Source organism: Gobius niger, assembly GCF_951799975.1.
Source record: "Gobius niger genome assembly, chromosome: 7".
Taxonomy (NCBI): Eukaryota; Metazoa; Chordata; class Actinopteri; order Gobiiformes; family Gobiidae; genus Gobius; species Gobius niger.
In genome coordinates, this window is record NC_136858.1 from 18,579,093 (window position 1) to 18,606,161 (window position 27,069).

At 40.3% G+C, this 27,069-nt stretch overlaps 1 protein-coding gene across 2 annotated transcripts; it reads right to left on the reverse strand.

Moving 5' to 3' along the window:
* Positions 1-367: 367 nt before the first annotated feature.
* On the reverse strand, positions 368-26,297 carry fbxw4 (F-box and WD repeat domain containing 4). Of its 2 annotated transcripts, XM_079560495.1 has the most exons (11): positions 26,010-26,297; positions 25,574-25,669; positions 24,763-24,948; positions 24,369-24,501; positions 22,920-23,005; positions 15,210-15,275; positions 9,287-9,427; positions 7,002-7,143; positions 1,693-1,792; positions 1,399-1,560; positions 368-1,058 (listed from the first exon to the last, which is right to left on the reverse strand). In XM_079560495.1, the coding sequence occupies exons 1-11, from the start codon at positions 26,192-26,194 to the stop codon at positions 727-729; spliced, it is 1,629 nt and encodes a 542-aa protein (XP_079416621.1). In that variant the 5' UTR covers positions 26,195-26,297; the 3' UTR covers positions 368-726. The 2 variants fall into 2 exon arrangements, with proteins under 2 accessions (XP_079416621.1, XP_079416620.1); XM_079560494.1 differs by lacking the exons at positions 368-1,058; positions 1,399-1,560; positions 1,693-1,792 and adding an exon at positions 6,481-6,846 and having other exon boundaries at positions 26,010-26,296.
* Between the last annotated feature and the right edge of the window lie 772 nt (positions 26,298-27,069).

Here is a 27,069-nt window from a genome sequence, read left to right on the forward strand (position 1 = left end):
TGTGTCACATACTCATTTTGTCGCAGGTCATGAAGTGAAAGCTATGAAACCCAGATGGCGTGGCACACTCAGAATAATGCATTCAGTTTACAGCATTTACCTGAAAAGACAAGGCCGATCATGAGCGGATAAGGCTGCCGCCTCAGCATCGTGAGTTTAAATCCCAACTCTGACAATTTACAGAATGTGCAGTAGCTCCCCGCTCTTCCCTCCCTTTCATCCTATCCAATAAAGCCTATGGGCCAAAAACCTTTCAATAAAAACACAACGCTCCATGGTCTATTGAAGACATCGTGATACAGAGTAGAAAAGGTTATATAACAATATTATAAACTTATAACTAATTTCCACCTGAATAGACCCCTAAACTAAAAATACACAACTGGGAATAGTCTCCAAATACAACCAGTTTTACAACAGCTTGAATACAGTAATCATCTTTAGGCACAACAGGATTTGCTTTGGCATTTTCAAAGTCTTTTATCACAGCACATGGTCAAGGTCTGCCAAGCTCATACATTTATTCCCTTTAGAGATCAAATTATTGAGCAAACAATGTTGATAGTGAAAATGATGTGTAAAGAATACAAAAACAAAACATATGCTACAGGCAAACTTGAACATAGTAAACAGAAAGCTACATTGTCTTTTAACCCTGAATGCTGTTAGCAGCTTAGTTGACTGAGCGACTAGAATGAATGATGAGCCTGTGGTGTCTGTCCACTGTCACAAGTCCTCACACGGCTCCTCAGGCTGGACTTCTTCTTCTTTCTCTAAAACACTCTCCCACAGCTCATGGCCATCACACACCTCGATCCCTGAGTCCCCAGTGAAGCGCCGGTATCGGCTGGGGGAGTGGTCTTTGGGGCTGGCTCTGTAAGTGTGCCTTTGTGTAGCTTCTGGGTTAGAAGCACTAGAGGTCTCTGGTAAGTCCACTGCTGCCTGGTTCTCAGAGGGGGTACCATTGGAAAGTGTGCTCTCTGAATAGGGAGGGGGGGGAGTGGCAGGTCGGTTCCCTACTTCTTCATAGGCTGGCAACAGATAGGTAGGCAAAAACCCTGTAAAAAAAAAAAACACAGTGAAATCAAATATGCAAACTTTATCATTACCCAAAGATGCAACAGTGTGCAGTATTCAAGCATTTTAAACAGTTCTGCATACTCTGCATTGGTATTTTCCAGCGTAAAGAGCAATACAAGTGTGTACAAGTATTATTATCACTGCAACTATTACATCAAGGAGCCTCATAAATGTGTTTAATCAAACATTACATTGACCATGAGAGCAAATAGCAGTGTGAGAGTGCAGCCAATAAAATACATTTTTCTTGTAAATTCTACACTTTCTTCTGTACATCTGCTGATGAGTCAAAACGTAGGTTTGTATCACAAAACTCACGGAGGTAGATGGGCAGCTGGGAGTTGTTGTGCGCCTCTCTGTATGCAATGAGATTGATTTCATTTTGCCTTCGCTGCTGCTGAAAGCGCTGCTTGGAATGGAAATGATGACACACGCAGCAAGCTGTCAGAATAAGTATGAGAGCCCACACCAGCCAGAACCCTGTAAGAATAGAGCAAAAAGCGGACAGAGCTGAGTAACCATTTGACATCACCACACAGGTATTATACAACACAAATATCTTCCAAGAGGTGGCACATTCTTTGTCTTTATAATATTATCAATGAGACTTACACCAGAGTTCATAATAGTAGCTGCAGCACTGTCCCTCTTCACAGCAGTGGCCTGACTGACACACATAGCTTTGGTTGTGGGGCCCCTGACAAATTACCACCTGCAACACCACAAAATACACTGTTCTGTAACATAAATGTACAGGACATGCAGCATTACAATATATTAAACAATTTGAGATCTTTATTTTACAAACTTTGCACTTGCTATAAAAGTTCAATGAAAGTTGAGCAGAAAAGAAAGTCTGGAATGCACTTCTCAACAACAACAAAGCCTCAAAACCAGGAAGCGATAAAGTTTTGAAAGTTCTTAACAAAAAGGCCGTGCAAAGTCAATAATCCGTTCACAAAAGTTAAACGGTAACAACTTCATGAACAAACGCTAACTCTCTCCATTCATAACTAAAAGGCAGCTGTAAATAAGAACTTTATGATTAGCTCTTAACTTTGATAAACAAGCTAATTCATGCTAATCCAACTTCATCAGGCTAAATCAGCGGATTACCTTTAGTACTGTGGGTATACTGGTAACGCTTTGTTGATCAGCGCTAATCTTCATTTTGATAATTTAAAATTTTGACCGTAAAATAAAGATAATTGTAAGCGGCTAACTGAATAGTTCCGGTTACATTCTGAAAGAAAAGGGCCTCTGCCTTATGGATCAATGGCCTCTGCCTCGAAACAACCAAAACAAAACAAGGCGAGTCAACAGTCACATGACGCAGTCACGTCTGCAATTCGCTCATTTGTGCACGTGATCGTTATGAGCGCAGGCATTGGCTACAAGTCCCCTCAAATATCCAGCCGGTAGTATTACGTTTCTCCCTAAGATCCTGGTCTGAAATATGTTTCTGTGTCAAAGGTGTTCGTATCATTCATCCCTCCGCCCATGATCACCAAAACGTGAGCAGGCGCGAGGCGTCTCCGAGAGTAAACCCACACCCACCAAAGACTGGTTGTGTTTCTTTAGAAGGGGTGCCCCAAGTGCAGCCCGAGGGCCAAATGCGGCCCTCAGCCCAATTTTTGGTGGCCCTGAGGCTTCTTGTTGAATTGGGTTGAGATGATACTTTTTACTGCAAGTTTTATCATTCATTGTTAAACCTTCAACCCAGTTGAATGTTTGTCTGCACTGACCACTAATCTGCGGCCCTCCATGCTCAATACTCTTCAAATATGTGGCCCCTGATGAAAAAAGTTTGGACATCCCTGCTCTACAGTCTAGAATCTTAAGTTAGAGGGCCACATTAACAATAGTACAAATCCGAAAACTTAGTGTCCACCAAAGTGGAATTTTGTCCATCACCTTTACAACATCATCCATCCATAACATGAACTTAATTCTGCTCAACTTTCTCCCATTGCAAAATGCACTAAATGATCTCTTGAACTTGCTTGATGATAATTGTAAATATTGTAAAAAGAAAGTGATGTGTAAAGTAGATAGGGCAGATATAAGATCGTTCTTCTCTGTTCCTTCACTCAAACGGCATTGACTTAGCAGTTACAGTGCCTCTCGTAGGTATTCATACACCTTGAACTTTTGCACATTTTGTCATGTTTACAACCCTAAACATAAAGATTGTATTTTTATTTTTTTACTGAACGTTCACACACAAGTAACCGACAACTGTGAAGTTAAAGCAAAATGATACATGATTCTGTTGATTTTCAAAAAATAGAAAAGTGAAAAGTGGGGCTTGCATAAGTATTCATACAGCATTTTCTGAGTGCATTAAATTGCCTTTAAAACATTCCTAATGACTCCAGAATGGTCACACCTTGGCCTAACGGTTAAATAGTGTGGTCGGAGTGTGTTGGTCACTGAACAGCATAATGAAGGTCAAGGAGCTCACCAGAGAGGTCAGGGATAAAGTTGTGGAGAAGTTTAAAGCAGCCTTAAGTTATACAAAGATTTCCCAAGATTTGAACATCTCCCGGAGCACTGTTCAATCCATTGTTCGGAAATGGAAAGAGTATAGCACCACTGCAGACTTACCAAGACAAGGTCACCCATCTAAAATATCAGAGCGAACAAGGAGAACACTGGTCAGAAATGCAACCAAGTGCCCCATGATAACTCTGGAGGAACTGCGAAGTCCTGCCGCTGAGCTGGGGGAAACTGTACATGGGACAACTATAAGTCGTACTCTACACAAATCTGGCCTTCATGGACGAGTGGAAGAAGAAAGCCATTATTGAAAGGAGGCCATAAGAAATCCCGTTTGAAGTTTGCTAGAAGTCATATGGAGGACACAACTCCATGTGGAAGAAGGAGCTTTGGTCAGATGAGAGAAAAATGTAACTTTTTGGCCCAAATGCAAAACGTTATGTATGGAGCAAATCTGACTGCTCATCGTCCTGAGTGCACCATCCCCAGTGTCAAATATACGGGGGGGAGCATCATGATGTGGGGCTGCTTTTCCTCAGCGGGGACTGGGGAGACTGTAAGAATAGTTGTGATGATGGATGGAGCCAAATACAGGGACATTTTGGAGGAAAACCTGCTGGAGTCAGCAAGAGAACTGAGGCTGGGGCGGAGATTCACCTTCCAGCAGGACAATGACCCGGAGCACAAAGCTAAATCTTCAATGGAATGGTTCAATAAAAACATATTAATGTGTTAGAATGGCCCAGTCAAAGTCCTGACCTAAATCCTATTGAAAATCTGTGGAAAGGTCTGAAAACTGCTGTTCACAAACGCTCTCCTTCTAATGTGACAGAGCTGGAGTTGTTTTTTAAAGATGAATGGGATAAAATGTCAGTCTCTACATGTGCAAATCTTGTAGAGTCAAACCCCAAAAGACTTTCTGCTGTTATTACAGCAAAAGGGGGTTCCACAAAGTATTCATGCATGCTGTATGAATACTTATGCAAGCCCCACTTTTCACTTTTCTATTTTTTGAAAAATAACAGAATCATGTATCATTTCGCTTTCACTTCACAGTTGTTACTTGTGTGTGAACGTTCAGTAAAAAAATAAAAATAAAATCTTTATGTTTAGGGTTGTAAACATGACAAAATGTGCAAAAGTTCAAGGTGTATGAATACTCACGAGAGGCACTGTATGTTGTTTAAATTAATGTCACTTTTTAAATAAATAAAATTAAACATATAGAGCCATTTGAGTCCACTCTGGCAGGGAACAGTCATGGTGCCTCTGATACACCGTTAGGCAATTCAGTGTGGAAATTTACCAAAACATTAAATTGTGGAGAGAGTGTCAAGGGTCGGGAAAACATTGCTTGGGGGACCGGATCCAGTCCACGGGCCGCAGTTTGTTTGTTTTTAATATATATTACCTACTATTTATGAACTTAAAACAATTATCTATCAGTAAGATATGTCCTATATGAATGATTGTGATTTGAGGAATTTCTTGTACAGTTTCTATGGTAATGGTTTTGCTGCTAAAACCAGTCCCTCAACAAAGACGTGCCCGGGGGTGTGCAGATCTGAGCGGGTGGCTCTGTTCCCACTTGCAGGTTTCTGGGGCTGGTCTATTCGAGCAGCGGAGCTTTGGAACATTCAGCCAACAGAGGAGACTCATTGTTCTTGGAGGAATTTGTGCTTGTTCACGGCCTTTCATGACTTCTTCTTTGGACACCTCTTCGCCTCTACTCATTCAGGGTTCCTCAGAAAGTCAATGGGCTCTTACATCCCAGTTTGACAAGTCAGGAGGATACACACTAATCTCCTTAATCTGGCCTTTCTCCAGCTCCCAGGCACAGGCCCACTGCTCCACACAGACTAATCCTTTCCAGGGACAATAGGATTAGACCTCAAACTCCACAGTGACACAGGTATCCACTGACTGATGTGCAAAGGCCACTCTCTCTGTTGTGTTTGTCTGCCAAGTGTGGGGTGTGTGGGGTGTGTGTGCGTGGTGGGTTGACATGACTCCTGTGATGGGTACGGGGGAAAAAAAGAGACATGTAACTACAGTAGGCCTATGTAGCCGGCAACTCGGGTGACCACCTGCCCCTCTTTTGGTTTCACGACACAACCATTCAGGTGTTTGGGTGTCGGGCTGATTACTTTTGAGTAAACTATTACCATATGCTTATTCGACTGCTCCTGTTCAATCACTATGCTTGCAAACATATTTACCAATGTGTATAAGTGTTCCTATAATTTCAGCACCAAAAACAAAAAATAAAATATCCCAACTTTACCACATTTTACTCTTTGGTAAATAATTACTGGCTATGTTTTGTACCATACTAAAACATGTATATTAACACATGTATGCGTGTGTAAAGAGCTGGATTAGACGTTGACGTTTGTGGCTTGGTCCCTGTGCAGGTGCGAGGGTCAGTTTGCGTAAACCTAAACAGAAATAAGATTTCTCTGTCAGGACACTAAAAGCACCTCAAAACTTCAAAGGGCTTTGCTGAATCCACTCTTTACAGTTGGGAACACACCGGCGCATGAACTGAGATGTAGATTTGCAAATTCCAAAAATGCTTAGAAAAGTTTACAAAACTTCAGGGTAAAACTGTTTCAATTTGATCTCAATTAAGAGATCATTCATAAATGATAATTGAGATAATGATTTAAAACTGGTCTGAAACTCTTTGTTCCGGCTGATGCACTGACTAAATTTTGAAAAGGTTATTGCACTCTTATTGGTCTGCCCTAAAAAACCGGCAGGGGGCAGTATAAGGTCATTAACTCTGGCTCGTGGGTGCCCCAAACCCCCCACCCCAACTGGTTTAGTCCCTGTTGGCCTGGTGATAAGGTGAGAAGAAAAGGGCAAAAAGTAAGAACATTACACATTCACACTTGTTTAATCTGAAAAGTGGTAAAAAATTTAAAATTTCATGAGGCAAATTGCAAATATTCATTATTTAGGTCAAAACAAATATATTTTCCAAAAATAGTGAATATTTGTGATAAAAAGTTAAAATCTTTCTTCTTATAGACTTGAGTCCCTTGGGTGATCCCCATAGATGTTAGGAATCAGACTGTACACCTCTTGTTTGGTACTTTATTTTCTCTAAAAGTCTCTGAGTTTGAGGTGTCAGGGGCTGGAGCTCTGGCTGTGTCTGAAGTCCAGTGAGTGCAGGCTGGTGGCCAGGGCAGCAAACAGGTGAGAGCTGTTGAAGCGGAGGCAGTAGACCGGGCTGCTGGCACGCTGCGCACTCAGCTCATACACCTGCACACAACGACCCACGGGTCACAGACGAGCAGAACAACTGCACACTCGGATAAGCACTTAGAGAAGTTATGAAGTTTTCTTTTTAAACAGCTTTGTGGATTGCTAATTTAAAACAGTGAAGTCCAATATGTGACGGCAGGATAAGAACTGACCTGTAAACACTGGCTCTGCCGTTTGTCCCATAAACGCACTACCCCATAGTAGGAGGAGCCGCTGGCCATCATATGGTTACCATCAGTCTGCAGGCAGTACAGTGTACTGTCGTGAGGCTCCTCCCACTCCATCACACACTTCCTGCAGAGACAAGCATTATTAAACACTCATGTACAATAATGAACCATCTAAACCTCAGCCAAATGGTTCACAAAACAACTGAGCATTTAGCTTAACTTCAAAAAGGATTGCCAAATGATGTTAGTCAGATTTTTTTATTGGTAACATTTGAATCAGATGAAATGTTTAAGCAGCGACAGCAGCAAACCAGCTTATTCATTTCAGTTTGATTTTTTAGTTATTTTTTTAGCCACAAAAAAAGACACATTGTTAGTTCCGAAACAGTGTAAGGACCAATGTAGAAATGTAGAAAGAAAAAAATGTAAGGGTTGGTCGAGTATAATTTAAGTTTCTAAAACCAGAATGTCCAACTCATCCAACGCCTTCTCCACCAAAATGATCTGTTCATTCATGTCTTGACATTTGACTGAGGAGCTGCATATAAACATGAATCTCCAGCAACTGCTTATATTTACAGAAAAAAACTTTAATTGTCAATGTCATTGATCCTCCATTAGCACAGCCTCATCCATAAGTGATGAAGGAGCACTGAGGGAACACAGCAGGGGAGCAGATATGTCTGGACTCACACTTACACACCACAAGCCATTATGGGATCAAAACCTATTAAATAAATACAAAGCAATGATCAGAGTTATACATTTTTACTGAACCAAGGCAATAGAGGGAGTTGGTTTAATTCAGCATCCTCCCTCTCAATTCTGCTTTATACTGAGGTGATTTATTGTCATTTGTGTGTTTACTTGAGAATAGTAATATAGTATCTCACATTGTCTTCTCACTTTTGTTTTTGTTCTGGATTGCATTTAATAACAGAATAAATATGATTTGAGTTACTGTTACTACTCTCTCTCTGGTTTCTGTCAGCTTCATTTCTCCATTTCTAGCTAAAGGTGATCTCTGGAGTGTGTGTCTACTGATCCAAAGGTCGGTGGATCGATCCCACTGCAGTTGCATCCTTGGGCAACACACTTCATTCCCTTTGCCCCTGGTGTATGCACCGATGTATGAATGTGCAAGATATTGGAGTGGATAGATGTAAAGTACTTTGAGGGCCCAGTGGAGGTAGAAAAGTAGTATAAAGTGGCGACTATTCACCAATTTAATGTCATTTTTATAGTATTTTTATGCAATGAGCAGCCCCACACGTACAACGTATGTAATAGGCTTACATTCAGGTTTGACCTTGTGCCTCCTCAGACTAGTTAACTTCCACCAAATCAATTATTAATATCTTAAGAGCGACCCCCTTTGCCAGTCTGCCCTGAGCTAAACCCCCAGAGCTATGCGCTAATCACATTAAATTTGTCTTACTTCACTGGTCCCCTCAAACTGAGAGCTGTGAAAGTATTGTCTTCAGTCCCAGGTCACACCTACTGGAAGTCTCTGCCAGTTTTAATATTATAACTATTGTGTTAGTTAACTTCAAACAACATTTGAGTAGGATTCTAAAAAAATATATAAAAATATAAATACATAATAATAAAATATACATACCCCTCTTAGTTTCTTTGTCAGTTGTAGTAGGACATAAATATTAATTTACACGACAGAATGTTTGAGCTGTCTTGACTTCCACCTACTGCCAAATCCACACAGAGCAGTGTTAAGCTAAAATGGCAGGACCGTAGTAGAAGACATCAATTTTTTTACACTGGATTCTTTAAGTGTTGTAGGAATGGTGCCACCAGTGTTCAGCCGCAAACAACATTCAAGCACATGGACATTTATGTAAAATAAAATACAAATTTGCCCCCTGAGAACATAGTACAGCCCATATAGACACTCTTCTCCTCAATCTTTAATCCGTTTTTTGATTTATGATTTAAGACCCTATATTTGTATTATATTTGTTTTCTGAGATGCAATCTCTGTATTTTAATGCAACATCAGAAGTAATCTGCGTCTTACATAATAAGCTAGGCCTAAATCTAAACAAACAAAAAAAAATATATATTTTTGTGCAACTGAATTTTGACTGATTTGAACTGAATTTTTTTTTAAATATTTTATTTATTAAAATATTTTTTGTTTGCTTAGTTTTTTGTAAAGAACCAAACAAGCTTGGAGCTGATGCAATGCAAAAAGAGTTTTCCAACTCCTCAGTCCCAACATTAACATAGCAAATGAGGATTTACCAGACCTGGATGTGAGACGGAGGTCCCACAGGCGGATGAAGGTGTCATAGCCACACGTCAAGAGCTGAAAGGGAGACTCGAAAACAATATCCAGCACTCCTGCACCTCGTCGAAAATTTGAGCCAAGGGTGCAAACGTGCTCCAGCCTAAAGACAATATACAACATATTTTAAAATAATAACATCAGCCACAATGATGAGTTGTGTCAGCTTACAAAAACTGGTCCACAGAGGGTGCAAGCTGGTCACAGTGCATTTCTCTTAACCCTCTATCACACCCAAGCACAGTCTTATTGTTTGTGCAACTCCTACATTTTTTATTTTTTCATTCCATAGAGTGAAAATTTCCCAGGGAGTGTATTTTTTGGTGATCTAAAATAATGTCATTTAGATTCCCCCCCCCCCCCGCTCCCACAACGCTTGTTTTTTACTAAAATCCTTTACTTCATATTTCACAAACATCTGGCCACAACAGCCAGAACAGAAATTTCCAATTTCGCATTTGAAATTTTAGAAGAATTTCATTTTTTGTGTTTTCGGAACATGCACTATAGAACTTTGCGACAGAATTATTTTTTTTTTTTAATCAATAGTTTTGTTAAGTTCCAAGCGCATTTTTGTGTCGAAGCTCCAACAACGCAATTTTTTTCCAAGGTGGGGTTGAGGGTTAATATGATTCAATGTGAGAGCAGTGGCTGGGATAGTAACCTTCTCAGCCTCTAGCAATAGTAAGCAAAGCAGACTACTGAATTAAAGTTAGCCTTGGAAGACAACTTCCGAGTGCACTCAAATAAGTGTGCCTGCCACGGTGACTTATTACAATATGAGAAATAATTGTGATTTGGTATTATTGATGACTACAATATTTGTAATTTAGCCAAACATTACATAGGATTGTATTTGTGGGACAGATGTGATCAAGTAGCGAGCTGCCCTCTGCAGTCCTGGTAGAATTTCTGACACTTTTGACCCACTATTCAGCGCAGGAGCTCCATCTCATTACATTAAATCATAAAAAGTTAAGATACCCCGTATTGCACCACAAAATGTCACAAAAAAGTCCCAGCTTCAATGATGTAGTGGGCTTTTCTTGGGATAACGGGTCTTTCCTCATTCGGTCGCTTTGTGTGAGGTGGGGTTAATGTGTCACTCACAGTCTGGCCCGACACAGGACCATGGCCTTGTGATCACAGCTTTGTCCAGTTAGTCTCTTGATTATTGGAGAATAACCTCCAGTCAGCAGGGCACATTATTGCAGAATAACTGTCTCTTTGTTGCAGTTTAATACTCTTCATGAGCGTGACTGTGTAGAGCTGAGGACCATTTGATACCGGCCCCATAGCAACCATTTAGAGAGGCTCTATGGCCTTGGCGACTGTGCTGCCATGTGTTCAAACTGGTGCCCACCCCTTTACCCTGCAGCTCAATCCCTAGTCTAGAGCTGGTAATCCCCCTGCCTGACCACAGGGGGTCTTCTTATTACATTGCAGCTCTCCCCACAGGACACCTGATTGGGTGAAAGCTTTATCAGGACAAGAGTCTCATGATGAAGCCTGTCCAATGAGGTCCAGTCTGTGTGGGGTAGAACATTATTGTTGTTCGGGTCAAACATAGCATTCTGAAGACAAGCTTAGCTCACGTAAACCAGGTAACATATATCAGTCCAGTAACTATAACTCGCCTTTTATGGGGTCTTGCAAATGTCTAGAAGCAAACATTTAATGTTCCTGCTGAGTTTATTCGTTGTCGGTAAATGTAAAACCTGAAAACTCAAACCACCAGTGGTGCAGACCTGAACAGATCACAAGATAGATTTTGTAAAAAATAATTCCGTATAGTTCCAAATTAGTAAAGAGAGTGAGAAATTAAACACATTTGGGAATTTGAAATATTAATGCAAGATAATTAAATCTCAGTGTAAGAAGTGCAATAAAAGCAGAAGAGTCTGGCTGTACTCATCATTACTGAAATGAGTCTTGAGCAAATTGCATTATAGGGTTGGCACGATACTAAAATTTCCAACTCGATTTCAATACTGAAAATAAAACTCAATTCTCTATACCGATTTTGATACCACGGGGGGAATAAATTCCCCTTTTAAACAAACTGTATCTGCTTACAAAATCGACATGTTTCATTTTGTGTGACTATACTTGGATCGTGTAACTACTCACGTAATTGTATTTAAATAGGGAAAACGTGGAAGAGCTTGGTTGCTTCTAACTAAACACCCCCGTTTGGGTCCACAGGAATATGCTCGGAGAGGCTATATGCTAACAACGTCTTTGTTTTTTTGTGTGACTGAGGGCACGCACTAAAACCAGACAGGTACACATTAACTCGTCTAAGCTAAGGCAAGAACATATAACCGGTAAACTCGTGACTGTTAGGCTGGTAAACCACAGCCAATTCTTTTCTGCACGAAAGAACGTGGGTCTGGACACACACGGTAAACAAGTGGCTGATTGGCTGAACCAATCACGAGCGTCACAGAGAATTGACAAGGTTACATAATTCGCTGCGTCGCTATGTTGTAGTTCAATCAAAATTGACACGTGCAGAAGTTATTAGCCAAAACTATGATGATGATAATGATGTAGTGGAGGATTTTGCCTCCGCGTTCTCGTTAGTTTATATTCAGTTCATATTTTGTGAATTGAACTACATCTGTCGTCAGTCTGCTAATTGCTGATTGGTTTATTTCACTGCCAATCAGTTGGCTTAGATATCATTTAATTTTGTTGAGAACTTTAAGCAGCTTAATATCCAATGCCAACTGATACATGTAAACAAATGGGAGCCGCTAAGCTAACATTAGCCGCACTCGCTAATTCTACAGTTTCTATAAAACGTCCGTTTCTTTCAACCTGCTCCAGCAGCAGTGATTAGATCCTACACTTCGACAATGGATGCATTTAGTTTTAGTATTTTATTCAGGGTTAAAGTGAGTAATTTTAAGCTCTAGTTTGTAAGCCTGGTGTAACCAGAATGATACCCCTCTCTATTTTTTTATACAGAGGGATATCAGTCTGGGACCTACGCCCTCGTTGGCGGCATCAGAAAACTTAAACGAGCCTGTGCAATCAGATTTGCCGTCACGTGTTGTATCTTTTCAAGGTCTTGCATTAATGATGGGAGAGTGTGACCCTGTGCAAAGCCTTCCCCAGCACATCCCAAAGATCCTCAATAGGGTTAAGATCTGGACTTTGTGGCGGCCAATCCATAGGTGAAAATGATGTCTCACGCTCCCTGAACCACTTTTTCACAATGTGAGCCCGATGAATCCCAGAATTGACTTATAATATGCCTCTACGCTATACCAGGGGTGCATTTTTTGTCCCAAGGTCTACTTTTCAAGTAGCCAACCTCCCGATATCTACCAGTTCAGAGTCAAGTAAACCCACACACATCATTTACAGCCTGCAGTAACAAACCTTACTACAAGTCTTCTTATTGAGATGACGCTCAGTTTATTTCACTCCCGGTTCAGCAACGTGACTCCTAAAAGTCACGTTGCCACATCATGAGCGAAAAGAAACGATCTAAATGCACACGCTGTTTATGTCAGATAAAAGCCAAATAAGGTCCAGTAACAGAAAAATGAGGCTGCTAGACAGGGGGCAGAAGGAGCTCAGAGTGTGAGAGGTGCGAGCCCCCGCGGAAGCTCTGGACGCCACGACTATGCGCAAATAGTCACAGTGATGCACCGATTTTGCCAAGTGTGCATTAGCATTGTGATCACAAAATCCTGTCCTTTTCTCTTTTCCTACACCCCTCGCAGTCAACTTAGGATCTGGTTTGGCACCCCTGTCGTTTACCATCAGGGAAGAAGAATCCAATAATGGAATAACCTGGTCATTCGGGATTTTCAGGTCGCCAGCTCATCTCATTCTTTGGGCACATAGTGTTTCTGAACCAAGACTTGACCAACTGCAGCCGCCACAGATCAAAACAGTTAAATCTCGGTGGAGATTTTTTTTTTTGGTCGGGTAGTTTGTATCTGCTTAATTTCAGATAGATGACAGTCTGTTGTGGCCATCTTGTTGCCATACAGCTTATTTTGTTTGAGTAAATATTGTGTGATGTCATTTCTTGGATTTTTTTTTTTTTCAAGACACCCAAAGTGCTAAGACTGACACTAAATGAGGTTAAATGCCAAATTGAACAGATATGTTTTGAGATAAGATTTGAAATGACCATTGACCAACTGTAATCAAAATGCAAAAATGCCCCAGTAGCCTTGTTTTGGTGAGTGCGAGCATACAAACTGGGACAAAGCTTTGTTATACAGCCTAATAGAGTCATAAGTGAAGCCCATCTAAGCTGTGCGTGTAAACAGAGTGAGTGCGGAGAGCAGCCTGGTGAGTCTCATTAGATGTCCTTATAATTGGGCCGGGTTAGACAGAGTGATTTGAGAAGATGATCAGACTGTGGGCCGAGGGGGGCACAGACTCATTCAAGGTAAAAAGGGTTGCTGGCTGTGTGACACACCAAGTCAGGACTACCCCTGAAGTAAGCTTGTTGGGCGTCTCTACAGGACACACACTGGCTTGAGGCCACACACACAACCTGCCATTGGAAAAAATGGCACTTAGCCCGCAGCCAGGCCAAAGAAACACAGTGACTGTTTTGTGATGGGATGACTGATGGAGCCTGGGGATGCTCTGACGGGTCTTCTTGTCAAAAGCCAGCAGACAGGTAAAGAAAGAGCCCCTGCAGAGGTTTTGAGTCCTAAAACAAACTGAGGGCCCAAGTGTGGGCCTCTGCACATCAGCCAATTAAGAGACCCCTGTGAGGGCAGCAGGAATGTGGTTCTGTCCAACAAAGAGGTTGGCATGCCACTACAATAAGCACCTTTAAATTGTCACACACATTTTTCTGCTATAAGACAATGCCACTGCAATTTGTAGAACAAACAGGCATTTGAGCTGGCCTATTCATGGCAGGAATGTTAAGAAGCCATATTAGCTGACATTGTAAAATTAAACCAAGTCCCAAGGATGAAGACACACAGATGTCTATCATTCAACCCTCAACCAGGACAGTGAGTATGTGCAATTGTAAGGAAGAACAAATGTATTAACTTGTGAAGTCAAACTAAAACAACACAACTTGGTTCTTGCGAAACATCCCTAAGAAGCTACAACATATATCTTTTTTTAAGTAGAATACTTAATCTCGATCCATAACGGTTTCCAGACGCCCGAAGCGCATGTTTTCCATTCAAACTGCATAGAAAACATGCCTTCAAATTACCTGGCGACCGGCTGAAATTATTGCCCGACCACTGGAGTACTGTGTACGGGCACCCTGTCTGTCCCAGTGCAGACCGCTCCTCTGATGGAGTTTGCTCACCTGGTTCGTCTGCGCTCAGCCTCATTTTATCCAGTCTCATGTCTATGTTTGAGTGTGTGTGTGGAGCATTTGTATATATTCGGAGGGCTAGGAGGGTGTGCCAAGGGTATTGTTTTAAATGTTGTAATCTGTAAAGCACTTGGTGATACTTTTTGATATGAAAAGCTCTTTATAAATATAGTTTGATTGGATTTGATTTACACTGTATTTCTTGTGGGTGCATGAGGATGTGTGCAAGTGTGTGTCTATAAATGTGATTGTGTTGGTGTATTTCATATGTGTGGGGGATCATACATAGCTTGGGGGATGGTGGAAGTGTGGGGAAGTTAAGGGATTTTGATCTGTAAAGCACTTGTTTTGTACAAGTGCAATCAGATAATCACAGTACATTGTTTTGTACAAAAAGAGCTTTATAAATAAAGTTTGATTGATTGATCATAGAAAGTGAATTGACCCAGTGTTTCTTTTTTTCCGTATTCCATTATTTACTGAAGGTTTCCACCCCGTCTGTTCCCACTATTACACTAGTTCACAGAGGGTTTGGTTCAGTTCATGTTACCAAGGATTTTCTTACCTTTCTATATTCCAGAGGTGAAGAGGAGACGGGGTCCGACAACAAGCAGTGCCCACGGCAAAAGAGCTGTAGACAGAAAGAGAGACACCATAAAGGGCTCGAAAAGTATTTATAAAAGTTATTGCGAACACATGTCCCAATGATAATGATGAGGAAATGCAGAGCTCAGCCTGAGTAAAAGCCCTGCTAGATTATTAAGTGACATCTGTTCATATTTTTTGCATAAGCAGCTGATAGTTCTTTAGTCTTAAGCGGCGGATAGCGATGTCGCTGCCGGGTCCAGAACAACCTGACTGACAGGGCATCAGAGCTTCAAAAAGGTGCAAATAGAGATTCTCTCCATTAAAAAACAGCAAGAAGGTCCCAGGTTTGAATGTGAGCCCAATGGGGTCATCCAGTCCGCAACATGTCTGCATAGGTTTCCTCAATATGATCTATATCATCACAAATGATCCAAAGTGGCTTATTAAAACATCAGCGATCACTTGCCTGTTTTTACCTTCTCTGAGTTGTAGGCTATAAAATATGAGAGCTTAAATCAGCCCACATACTTCAGAGTCAAAACTGAGTAAACAATTTAGGATTCAGAAGCAAACTTTCAAAGCAAGACTGCTCTGTTTATGTGGCTGATGTGAATGAAGCTGATTCTTTTTTGAACACTTATTTGTCACTTTATAACAAATGGTGTCAATGGGAGCTTTCTAAAATAATCTCTAAAAGTAAGTCATTATAAGAGCATGCCAAAAGAAAAACAAACTGTATAAAAAACAGACTCCCAATAGTGAGATTGAATACAAAACATATAAAAAAGAATTAACGACCACTATACAAATTGCTATAATAGAAAATTATGGAAAAATTAAAGCAACATAATGTATTGAACAAAGTAATGAGGCCAAACTCTAAAGAAGATACCAGATCATTTCAGTGAGAAGGATGATGTGTATAACAGCAAAAATATTGCTAATTCATTATTTAAATTTTTTTTTTTTTACAAATAGTGGAGCCAATATTAATAATAATATAATATAATATAATATAATATAATATAATATAATATAATATAATATAATATAATATAATATAATATAATATAATATAATATAATATAATATAATATAATATATAATCTGGTGTGCCCTACAACTAAAAAACATATGTACAATAAGTTCTCCTCCGGGACTTGGACTCCCCTAAAATGAGATTCTGAAATCTCTGGGACTTTCTTGGTTACATAAACAAACAACAAATAAATATATATTCCATGTCGGCAGTATTTATAGTGGATAGTGAATAATCTATTCTCTCTAAGAAAGCTCAAGAGCCAGTCCACATAAACACCACAGCAGTCTTTGAGGTAAACTATGAAGTAGTGAGATCAGTGCACGTAAAGTCAGTCACTCCGTTGATTGTAGTGACAGCTTTTCTTTAACTGGAGGTGTGTGTGATGCCGACTGGCGTTCCCGGAGACAGCTGGGGGTCCTGAGAAGCGCACGGGGTTGGGGATGGGAGTGAGAGGTGGGATGGCAACCCTGGTCAGAGTGTTAGGACTCTGTCACAACAATAAAGCAGCCAACTACATAAATCATTGACTTAAGAGTGAGGGTAAATTAAATGCCAAATCACCAAAATTCGATATTTTACAACAGATAGCAGAGCGCCTAGATCGGTGTGGTGGGCGTCAGCAGGGCAGGGCTGCAGTGGACTGCTACGGGATGGGACTATAGCACTAAGACAGCTGTCAGACCTGGTCAGTAATGTGGTCCATTCGCAAGCTCCAAGTAATTAGTGTTGGGTAAACTCATTTCTGGCCCAAATGGGTCAGCCAGGCATGGGCTGCGTATGCTGCGTATGCACGTGACCTCTGCCCTCTCTGACAAGATACAATAGGGTTACGCTCACACTCAATATCTGCACCCTATTACTCTCCATTACTCACTCATCAGTGGGCCAGTCGCTAGCAGAGGTAGTTTGGAGGACATGTCCCACAATAAAAGAGGCTCTCCACTGAAGTCACCTTGTTCCTCTGAAGACTGGCTTGTAGTGAGATTATAGCAGTTAGGTCAGGACTCATCATTAGCAGACAGCTAACCCCTGCTCTCATTTGAGTAACCTCTTTAAGAGGGTGTGTATGATAGAGCTGAAGTGCCAGGGTTACACAAACATTTGGAAATGGACTAGGAATAATTTAAACCAACATCATTGCATGTCTGACAACTGAAGAACAATATGCCTTATATAAAATAGTTAAACACTAATAAGTCTTTTTTTTTTTTTTAATGTAGCGGAGTCAAGCTTCTCAAAAAGCTTGGTCAATTTGTTGCACTAATCTGTGATCATTGTACTTGATCCCGATCTACTGGTATGCGTTAGAGTTTAAAGACACCACATGAGCTTTTTCAGATAAAGCCTCTGAATGGACACAAACGTGCAGATTCCCATCACATACATTCTCACTGTTCTGCATGGGTACACACTGGTGGCCCCTGTTTTCCCACTGCCCCCCCAGCTTCTTTTAGTGGTGTTTATGTGCGTGCTGTGTGCAGGGTCACAATATATTCTTCAAGCACCCCATATGCTGAGTAAGCAGTCATTCGAAACAAACCAGTTATAACCTGTTATAAGCTCGGCAATTTGTATATTTATCATACAATAGCATGATTCAACTTTAGTGAGAGGATAACATCTCATCCAGTGGCAGTATATTGTTTGCAGTAGAGCATTTGCAATGAACATGTTCCTTCAGAAGAACTGCCATGTTCAGATTTGGACATGATCAAATTCTAGAACGTCAGTATGAAAAATATGGAATTTACCCAAATACAGGGAGGAAACACACCTCTGCAGCCAAATGAGCAGTGGAACAAATGAAAAGTTAACGCTGGTTACGCGACAAATGGTAGGAATACATAAATAACAAACATCAAGAAGTTGTGAGCATCACTTGACCTCACTTGAGCTTTATCAGTTGTACGCACCTATGATCAATGTAAATCTTTATTATGTTCGGTGTACAAGTGAGAGTATAACTTACAAATCCCATTTCAAAGCAAAACAGTAGTTCATTTTTTGATTGTGAAATTTCTCAAGTTCAGAATCTCACTGCATCTCACACATTACAGCACACTGTCAACAGAAATGTAGGAGCCACGCTTTTGAAAACAAAATTTCTCTTTATTTTTAATGGACTGTGGTTTAGAGATATATGGTACTATATATATGGTAAGCCAAATATATATATATATTTATCTATTTTTTAACATATTGTAATTAAAACCAATACTAAAAGTCAAGATGCCATAGACAATAGACATTTGAAATGGTTATGTTCCTACAGTTGTCTTCTAGTGGTCTACTGGTACATTGTAAAGTGTCTGCATGAACACCTGTCTCGGGGTTTGTGCCGGACGTGTGAGTGGCTGCTGGTCCGTGGTCCGCTGAGTGGAATGTGAGGTGTGTGCGTGTAATGAGGGGGTTCGGAGAGACCTGTGATTATTCCTGCCTCCTGTGGTGGAGCTCCTCTGGCTCTGTGGGCCCGGCCTGTATTTAGTGTGTGGGAATGCAAATTCGGACCCTTATTGCTGCATTGTTGGAGCCCTGTTCCATTCTTCCTTTTTCTAACTAAGTGAATTCTTGACTCCAGAGCAGCGGGAATGGCTCGGACATGGCTCTAGTCTTTCTATTGGTGAGAGGTGGAGGGGATGGGGGAAAGTGGAGTGTGGCCAGTGGCGGCGATGCAGTCTGAGCACTGGGTGGCTCTTATGTCGTCTCCCTGTACTTTGATACTAGGGTCAGAGGTCACCCTCCCTGGAGGTTGTGAGAAAGAAGCAAATTTGGGATGGTTTATCCAACAATCATTTTCTTCTTTTGGAAATGTTGAAAAGCGCTTTTGGCCCCAGCAATGTCTTTGTAGTTGTGCTTGAGGAGTTCTAGACAAAACAATTCCAAACCCACCCCCAGCTTGCTCTGGGGGTCTTCTCCCTTCAGTGGGTTCGGGCCCCGTTCCTTCTCAGTCCAGTCACTATGCTTTATGAGATTGTAAGAGCAAATAGTTAAACAAATATGAAGTCTGAGGATTTTGTTGGACTACAGCACAGTGTCTCCTTCCCTCACTATCACTTTGTTGTCATATCTTGGGTCATTAGGAATTATAATAGTTTTCTCCTAGATGAAAAATACAAACATCAGATTTGATTTAGTGATTCTGTCACAAGAATGTTAAAACACAAAAATTTAACGGCTAATTTATTTGCGTATCCAAATATTTAATAGGTTTGCTAGAAGAATAGCCATATCAAAATTACAAACTGAGTAACAAATTGTTAGTGTTAAATTTGTTAGTCCATGATGAGATTAATATCTTCCAACTACCCGAAAACCCATGATAGAGTTTTCAATTATTTACGCTACACAGAATGATTATAGAGTACAGAATAATCCCTATAAATGTGGGTATGTAAATCAAAATTCAAGATGATAATGCATCAGTTCATATGACCCACACGAACACGATGTTTGGCAATATGACACACATTTGTGTTAGACTGCCATTTAATCTACATTAAGTGCAAATGTAGACAAAGTACTGTAGATGAAGAAACCACTGTCTCATGCCAACACCACCAACTTGTAAAATATCAAGGTGATATTCAGCGCATTATTATATATAATATTCTTGACAATGTCAATATATTGCTGTGTGCAATTGAAATATCGATTTATGTTGATACAGTGAAGAGTAGATTTTTACTGAGAAATGTGGAAGGAACGGGGAAACATGAGATCACTCCAAGCAACAGACACCTTGAAAACTCGGCTGACTCCAGTGATTGCAGTAGCTAATCCTTAATGCTGGCGTCTCAATTTCCTCTCCGGCCAGGACACACTGTTGCTATGTCTGAGGGAAAGACCCACCTTCAGTTTCTGTGTACACTGGTATAGGAGTGCGTGTGTGTGTGCACATAAATGGTAAATGTTCTCAACTTATACATCGTGCTTCATTAGGCCCAAAGTGAGGAAGTAACTAACTAACTAAGTAACAAACTAACTAAGTAACTAAGTAACTAAGTAACAAAGTAAGTAAGTAAGTAAGTAAGTACCGGTAAGTAAGTAAGTAAGTAAGTAAGTGAGTGCTTTATTTGTCATTGTACAACCGTACAACAAAATTGTGTTCAGGTGTTAGTCCTGAGCTGCTGCAACTGAGCCGCACTGACCAGCATGTTTTTGGAGGTCGGGGAAACCCTAGCACACATAGGAAACCTGGCTGGTTGCCTTATGTTTCCTCTGATCCTCTGAAACGGTGCAGCGCCTACTGGGTTTGTCCCTGTCTCAGAGCGTGGTGTCCTGCACTGGTCAGCTCCTCCACCTCCTCCTTCCTCTTGCGCAGCTCCCTCCACTCCACAACAGTCTTTCACCATCTTCTGGGAAGAGCTTAGCAGTTAATCTGTTTTATTCTTCAGTGAACGTCCATTAGCCAGAACACTAGTTGGGATAGAAGGCATGTGTGGCTTAGCTGTGAGTCTTGTCCGGATACCTCCTCAATTGTCCCATTTTTGTTTCCTGTAGCGCCTTTTCCACTGTGCTGCACGTGTGGGGGCTCTTGGTGCCTCTTCAGTGTTTCAGAAGAAATTTGTCGGTCTCAAATGTCTTTAGCTCACACGCTCTGTCCTTTTAAAAAGCTGCTTTCTTCAGGATCATTATGGACACTTTGCAGCAAAATAAAATGGTAAGACGTTTACAAATGCGCTTTACAGCAAGGAACCAGTCACCCATTCACACTCCCTTTCATACACCAATGTACGCAGATACTGGAGGCACGGATGGTGAAGTGTCTTGCTCAAGGACACGACAACAGTGTGCATCTTCAGGAGCTGGGATTCGAACCCCCGACCTTGCGATCCTGAGAAAACCTGCTCTACCAAGTGCGTCACTAAATAATATAGAGGGGATAACTAATGGAAATTATATTATATTATATTATATTGTGTATTGTGCATAAATTATATTTATGTACACATTCAATTTACAATTATATATCAAACTGCTGTTTCAGTTTAATTATTCAAATGCAGATTCGCCAAATCACGTAGAATTTAAAATAGTGAAAATGGAGCATAAGAAAAGCACTGCTGGAGCAGTGAGTGGGCAGTCACGTCAGCAACCTTGGCCTTTAAGAACAGCCACAACAATCCACTGATGACCGTCAGAGGATTCACCGTGAAATAAACACAGATTACTGATTACCGTCTGCGTCATGGTGCTCTCATGGGAACGCATAATATCACAAATAATAATCCAAGGAAAATCTAAATACAGAAATAAATGTCAAATGTTAAAAATGCAATATTCATAACGCATCATCAGGTACAACATCCCCACGACATCGATGCAAATGACGACTCATATTGTGGTTGGTGTGAAACAAAGTTATACAACTGAAGAATTATCTAAATAAATAGCTTAACTAAACAAAGCATTTAAAATACAAAACTGTTAGATCAATAAATTAAGTTTAATAGATCACTTTAACACATTGGCAATGTCAGACCTATTCAGATATTTTTATGACATCAACCCGGGGGGCGGGACAATCTGATACAGTAAACCAGTGGTCATCAAGCTTTTTCAGCCAAAATCACCTCGAGCTCAGGCTGAGATGCAAATTAAAATCTGTCTAATGTGGGCATTCATTGTCATTACAGGAAAAAGGCAAAACAACTGGCATTTATTTAGCTGTTATAATTTATGAATTCAGGCAGAGATCTACAGGGCGGTAGATTACAACCTACTGGTTAGTGACAAAATGGCTTAAAGTTGTTAATTACAGAAAGAATCCTAGTCCCTCTGCTGCCCTCCTGTGACTTGAAGTGCATTAAGAATAATTAAGACTCTGGTTGTATTTATAAAAAGCAACCAAGCCAAAAAAAAACAAAAAAGCCTGACGGAAGTTTCTATCTCTAAATGTGCAGTCCAGGTTCAGCTCTTGAGCTGTAGAACTAAATCACATTGGAGTTTACTGTCAAGGAAACACACAAAATATTTGTCAAACTATTTATATACTAATTTTCAGCAATATGAGCAGACACTGAATGCAATAAAACAGAGCAGTCAAAACACCAAGGGGTCATTTCCCAAGCGCAAAACCTGTAGCACATGCAACAGTTGAGCAGCAGAACCATCATATTTGCTTTTTTAGTTTTTTTTACTCAGGCAGCCTTCTCTCATTTGCAAAGCAGATTTGGAGCCTTAATTCTGAAATAAACGCACTGTCAAATGGTAAGTTAGGGGCAACGCATTCACAAAAACCTTTATTCTATTTTCCAGCGTCCACTCGCTATTTAGCAACTGTCTTGATAAATTGCACCCAAAGGAGGATTTAAAGAATATTACTATTTTTGACTAAATGGCTCATCGGTCTGTGCATTCATTAGGCTTCAGGATAATTTTAATTAGTGCCTGTGTTCATCAATTGTTCTGCCAGTGACACCCAGCACAAGGCGTTTGTCTCTCGCAGAGACACAAGCCTTGTGGTAGAGCAAGCCAAATTCCTTAAGTCTCTTGGTTTGGCCTTATGCTGTGAGCAAATGGTGACATTCCAACCAAAACTGGTCTGTCAATAGAGTAATACACCCACACTGTGCCATGGAGCAGCATTCTCCAAACCAACTTGTGCTAATCTGAATGCCAAAGTTATAGTGAACAAAACCTTACCTGACAGAAGGGTCAATGGCAATGGACCAAACTCTGTCGAATGTGGAAAATGTTCCTCTTGGAGAGCTTGACGTCAAAGTCCAAACCTGAAACAGCAATACAGACATAAGCATGAGCATTAAGATATCACAGTGTGGACAAGCTAGGTTCATTTAGAATCAGAATCAGAATACTTTATTAATCAACATGGGAAATTCATCAGTTGCTGCTGCTCCAATATAAAAACCATCAATAATAAACTTGTTATAGTGATAATATTTCTGAGATTTCTTTTTTCTCCGACCAGTGTGGTTTGCAATACTAGACAGTTTAGACAGCTCACTCACTGCTGTCTTCCTCAGAGTGGTCACGTGATGATGCTGTGACGGCTGATTGACACCAGTTTGGATTAGGGCTGAAAGATATATCGTCATCGTATTGAAATTGAGATATGAACATTCAAAACAAAATCGAAAAAGCAAGATACAAACAATATAGATTTTCATCAATAAAACTGCACTCTTTCTTATGATGTTTTTATTTTTCTGCTTGGTTTTGACCCATAGTTATATCGTATCATATCGATATCGAGATATCTGGCATGAATATCAAGATATGAAATTTTGTCCATATCGTTCAGCCCCAGTTTGGATTCTACCAGTAGAAGACATCCTGTGTAATCTGCGTGAATCAGCCAAGACAGGTCACAGCAAAATCACGAGACCGCTTGGCTTGACACAACAAAATAGAAATGTTTACATGCTAGTTCAATTTCATAAAAGTGTATTGGCAAAGAATATTCTATAAAGGAAGACGAATGCATGAGTCTAGCGGAAAATTAATGTGATGATTACTTGAATGAGAGATAAGGGGTAGGTTTACTATAAGTTCTTTGAACTTCTTCCTACTCCTTTTGAGCACAAAGTCTTGTTTTGTATTTTTTCTTTCTGTAAATGATGGCATACTTTTTCTGCTCAAATGAATAAATAAATGAAATGAAATGAAATGAAGGCAGGATGCTGAACTGCGGTATCAGTTCAGCCTAAAATGACCAGGTAAAGATTAAGTTTCGCTTTTTATTATAGCAGTGACATAATTATGTAACTTCACTTTTTTGTCGAGCTTGACTAGTGCACTGTCCCTCACATGTCTGATTGTTTTACTCCATTCTTGTTCACTGCCTCACCAGAAGGTGAAACTGATTAAACGTGTAGGGAGGGGTCTTGCTATGCCAAGTTTATCAAACTTCCACCCGGACAGTTTCATTTGAGCATTTTACTCAGTAATAATACTTTTATTTATATAACAGTGCATTTAATGATATACAGTTGCCTCCTTATATTATACTATCAAAGTGTGATGCTGTGGTTTGTTGACTCAGAAGTCAATATTGTCATTAGGCCCCCAAGTTTGATAAGGGGTTTGTGATTGGACTAAAGTTAGAGTTTCCTGGGCTCTGTGCTCTCTGACCTTTACAGTTGCATCTCTGGATCCACTGATAATGAGTTCATCTCTGGAATCCAGACAGTTGATTTCCTGGCTGTGCCCAGGCAGCTTGGTCTGAGAGCGACTTCTCCTGCTGTGGACCACAATCGTTCCATCGCTAAAAAAAACACAGGGAACGTACCATACAGCCACAATTTAAACATTTTGTATGCAATGCACTTTATGTATACATTTTGCTTCAACCAATTACAAAATACAAACACTGAGCTCAAGTCTCAGAACACCCTCATGGGCCACTCTGTGATATGAACGGTTACTCTCAGATATAAAAGGCATTTCTCAGTCTGTTAGCTGTGAGCTAAACTGTATTTGTTAAGGGCAGGAGATGACACTAAACAAGCACTCTATCGTGACTCACCTTCCACTGCTGATTAAATACGAGTTGTTAAGAACAAAACGACACACATCATCATTGTGACCAGAGAAGACTTGAAATGGCTGGCCCAGAGTCTTTTTTCCTTCTTGATGAATACGATGAGCTCGGATCTCTGCAGCCTGAGACAGAAAGAGTATATTCCCATCCATCTGCAGCCAGGGTAACAGGCTGGGGACCAGAAAAACATTACTTTTAACATTGTTAAAATACAACCGTAATGGCAATCACCGATCTCCTCTAAGCCTCTGTGTCAAACTTTACTGTATGGCATTATATAGTAATAAAAGGATATTTGATAATGGACAGTCCCTCATTGTATGTTTTATACCATTGCAGGAAAATATAAGTCAGATCTAGTATAAAATAAAAAGCAAAATATTGGACCATTATTTTGATTGATGATGATGATGATGATGATGATGATGATGATGATGATGATGATGATGATGACGACGACGACGACGACGATTATGATGGTAAAAATGGCTTACACTTATATTGCGCTTTACAAGCCTGTGTGAGAAGTTTCTCAAAGAGCCTTAACTAATGGCAACTGTCTGCTTACATTGATTTATAACTATTTTTATATTTTTAATAATTCTGCTCTTGTGGTGTTGGAGTACCTAGAGGTATGTAAGCATGTCAGGAGCACTGACCACTTGAGCTAGGTGCAAGGTCAGTACACCTCTGGAGGATTATCCTACTGTCACTGTGCATGTTTTAGGTTGATTTCACAGATAGGACCGCCTGTAACACATGAAATGCCCTAAATAGTTTTTTCAAGATGTCTCACTTTTTTCTCCATTTTAAGGGGATGTCCTTTCTGCAAACACCATGAGCCCAGTTCTGGGCTGTACTCACCCTCTCTTTGAGAGGAATTTTGGGGTATCTGTAACAGAAAAGACACAATGATTTGTAGTTAATAAAACCAGATGTGCTATTCCACAATGCTGTCAGTCAGTGTTTGTAACTAGCAGCTCTAAGGAGTTGCTTAACAAAGCTAACCATGATTATTTAGAAATTATCACCATGTGCATTAGCCTAACTGAAACATGAGCTTGTGACGAGTCAGCACATTTTAACTACAGATAATTCCCGCCCACTGGATAAAACCATAAAAACTCAGCCCACTCCTGAGAGTAAACAAAACTAGAAGTAGGAGCAGCTAGTGTGCTTGCTAGCTAGTTAGCTTGCTAGTAGTGCATTGAAGACACTCCAACAAAACTCACCGATCTGTTCCATTTCCACTAATGCCAGTGTTCAAAAACTCTTTGGCAATGTTCCTCCACACAATGTCACGGTTAACAAAGCTGTAGATCGCTTTACAAACTTGAGAGAAGCGGCTGAGGGATCTGCAGTCCAAATAACCAAGAATGTGATAAAACACGTCCTCTGGCAATTGAGCCAAGTGCATAGCGATCCACCACCACTGTCCACAACCACTGCAGCTGCTCTCGGCGGTGGCTCATTTCAGCAAACAGTTCATTAGTACCAAAAAAACGCTAATAATATGGTTTTGGTACCTAAATAATGGGGCAAGGTTTGTCATCGGACTCATTACGCACACACGTTGCGTTGCCACGTACAGAACGTAATGACGTACCTATGATTGTAAAGTTAATTTGAAGCCTTTTTAGTAGTAGTAGTAGTAGTAGTAGTAGTAGTAGTAGTAGTAGTAGTAGTAGTAGTAGCCTAGTAGTAGTAGTAGTAGTAGTAGTAGTTGTTGTTGTTGTTGTTGTTGTTGTTGTTGTTGTTGTTGTTGTTGTTGTTGTTGTTGTTGTTGTTGTTGTTGTTGTTGTTGTTGTTGTTGTTGTTGTTGTTGTTGTTGTTGTTGTTGTTGTTGTTGTGTAAACTTGTATTTGTATTTTGGTACAGATTGGCAGCCTCATCTTTGTCAATCTACCTCAGGGCAGCTGTGGCTACAATACCTTACCACTATGAGGTATGAAGTGAGTGAATTAATGCAATGTAAAGCGTTTTTGGGAGCCCAGAAAAGCACTAGCCTATATAAAACCAATGCATGTTTTTTTTATTAGATATTAGGCATATTATCATTTGTTTGTTTTTTTTTTTTTCAGATAGGCGTTTAGCTCTAATTAGGCTACTTTCCTTCAAACAAAAATGATATAGCGCTCATCTCCTTCTCTGTACGCCCATGTTGTTAAAGTCGTCATATTTAAATTAATCACTCACAAAAATACACTTTTCTTCATATTTTAGCTTATGTCTCTTCTTTGACTTTCCTAATTTCATTTTATTGACTCAAGAAACTCAAGATTGTCCAAGCTT

What these genes read in the sequence shown, in the direction of transcription:
- fbxw4 (XM_079560495.1), bottom strand. Translation starts at nt 26,194, where the DNA reads ATGCACTTGGCTCAATTGCCAGAGGACGTGTTTTATCACATTCTTGGT. An exon ending in CACCTCTGGAATATAGAAAG is followed by an intron (nt 9,428 to 15,209) that starts GTAAGAAAATCC and finishes TATTGTCTTTAG; the next exon opens with GCTGGAGCACGTTTGCACCC. An exon ending in CTACTATTATGAACTCTGGT is followed by an intron (nt 1,561 to 1,692) that starts GTAAGTCTCATT and finishes CTATTCTTACAG; the next exon opens with GGTTCTGGCTGGTGTGGGCT.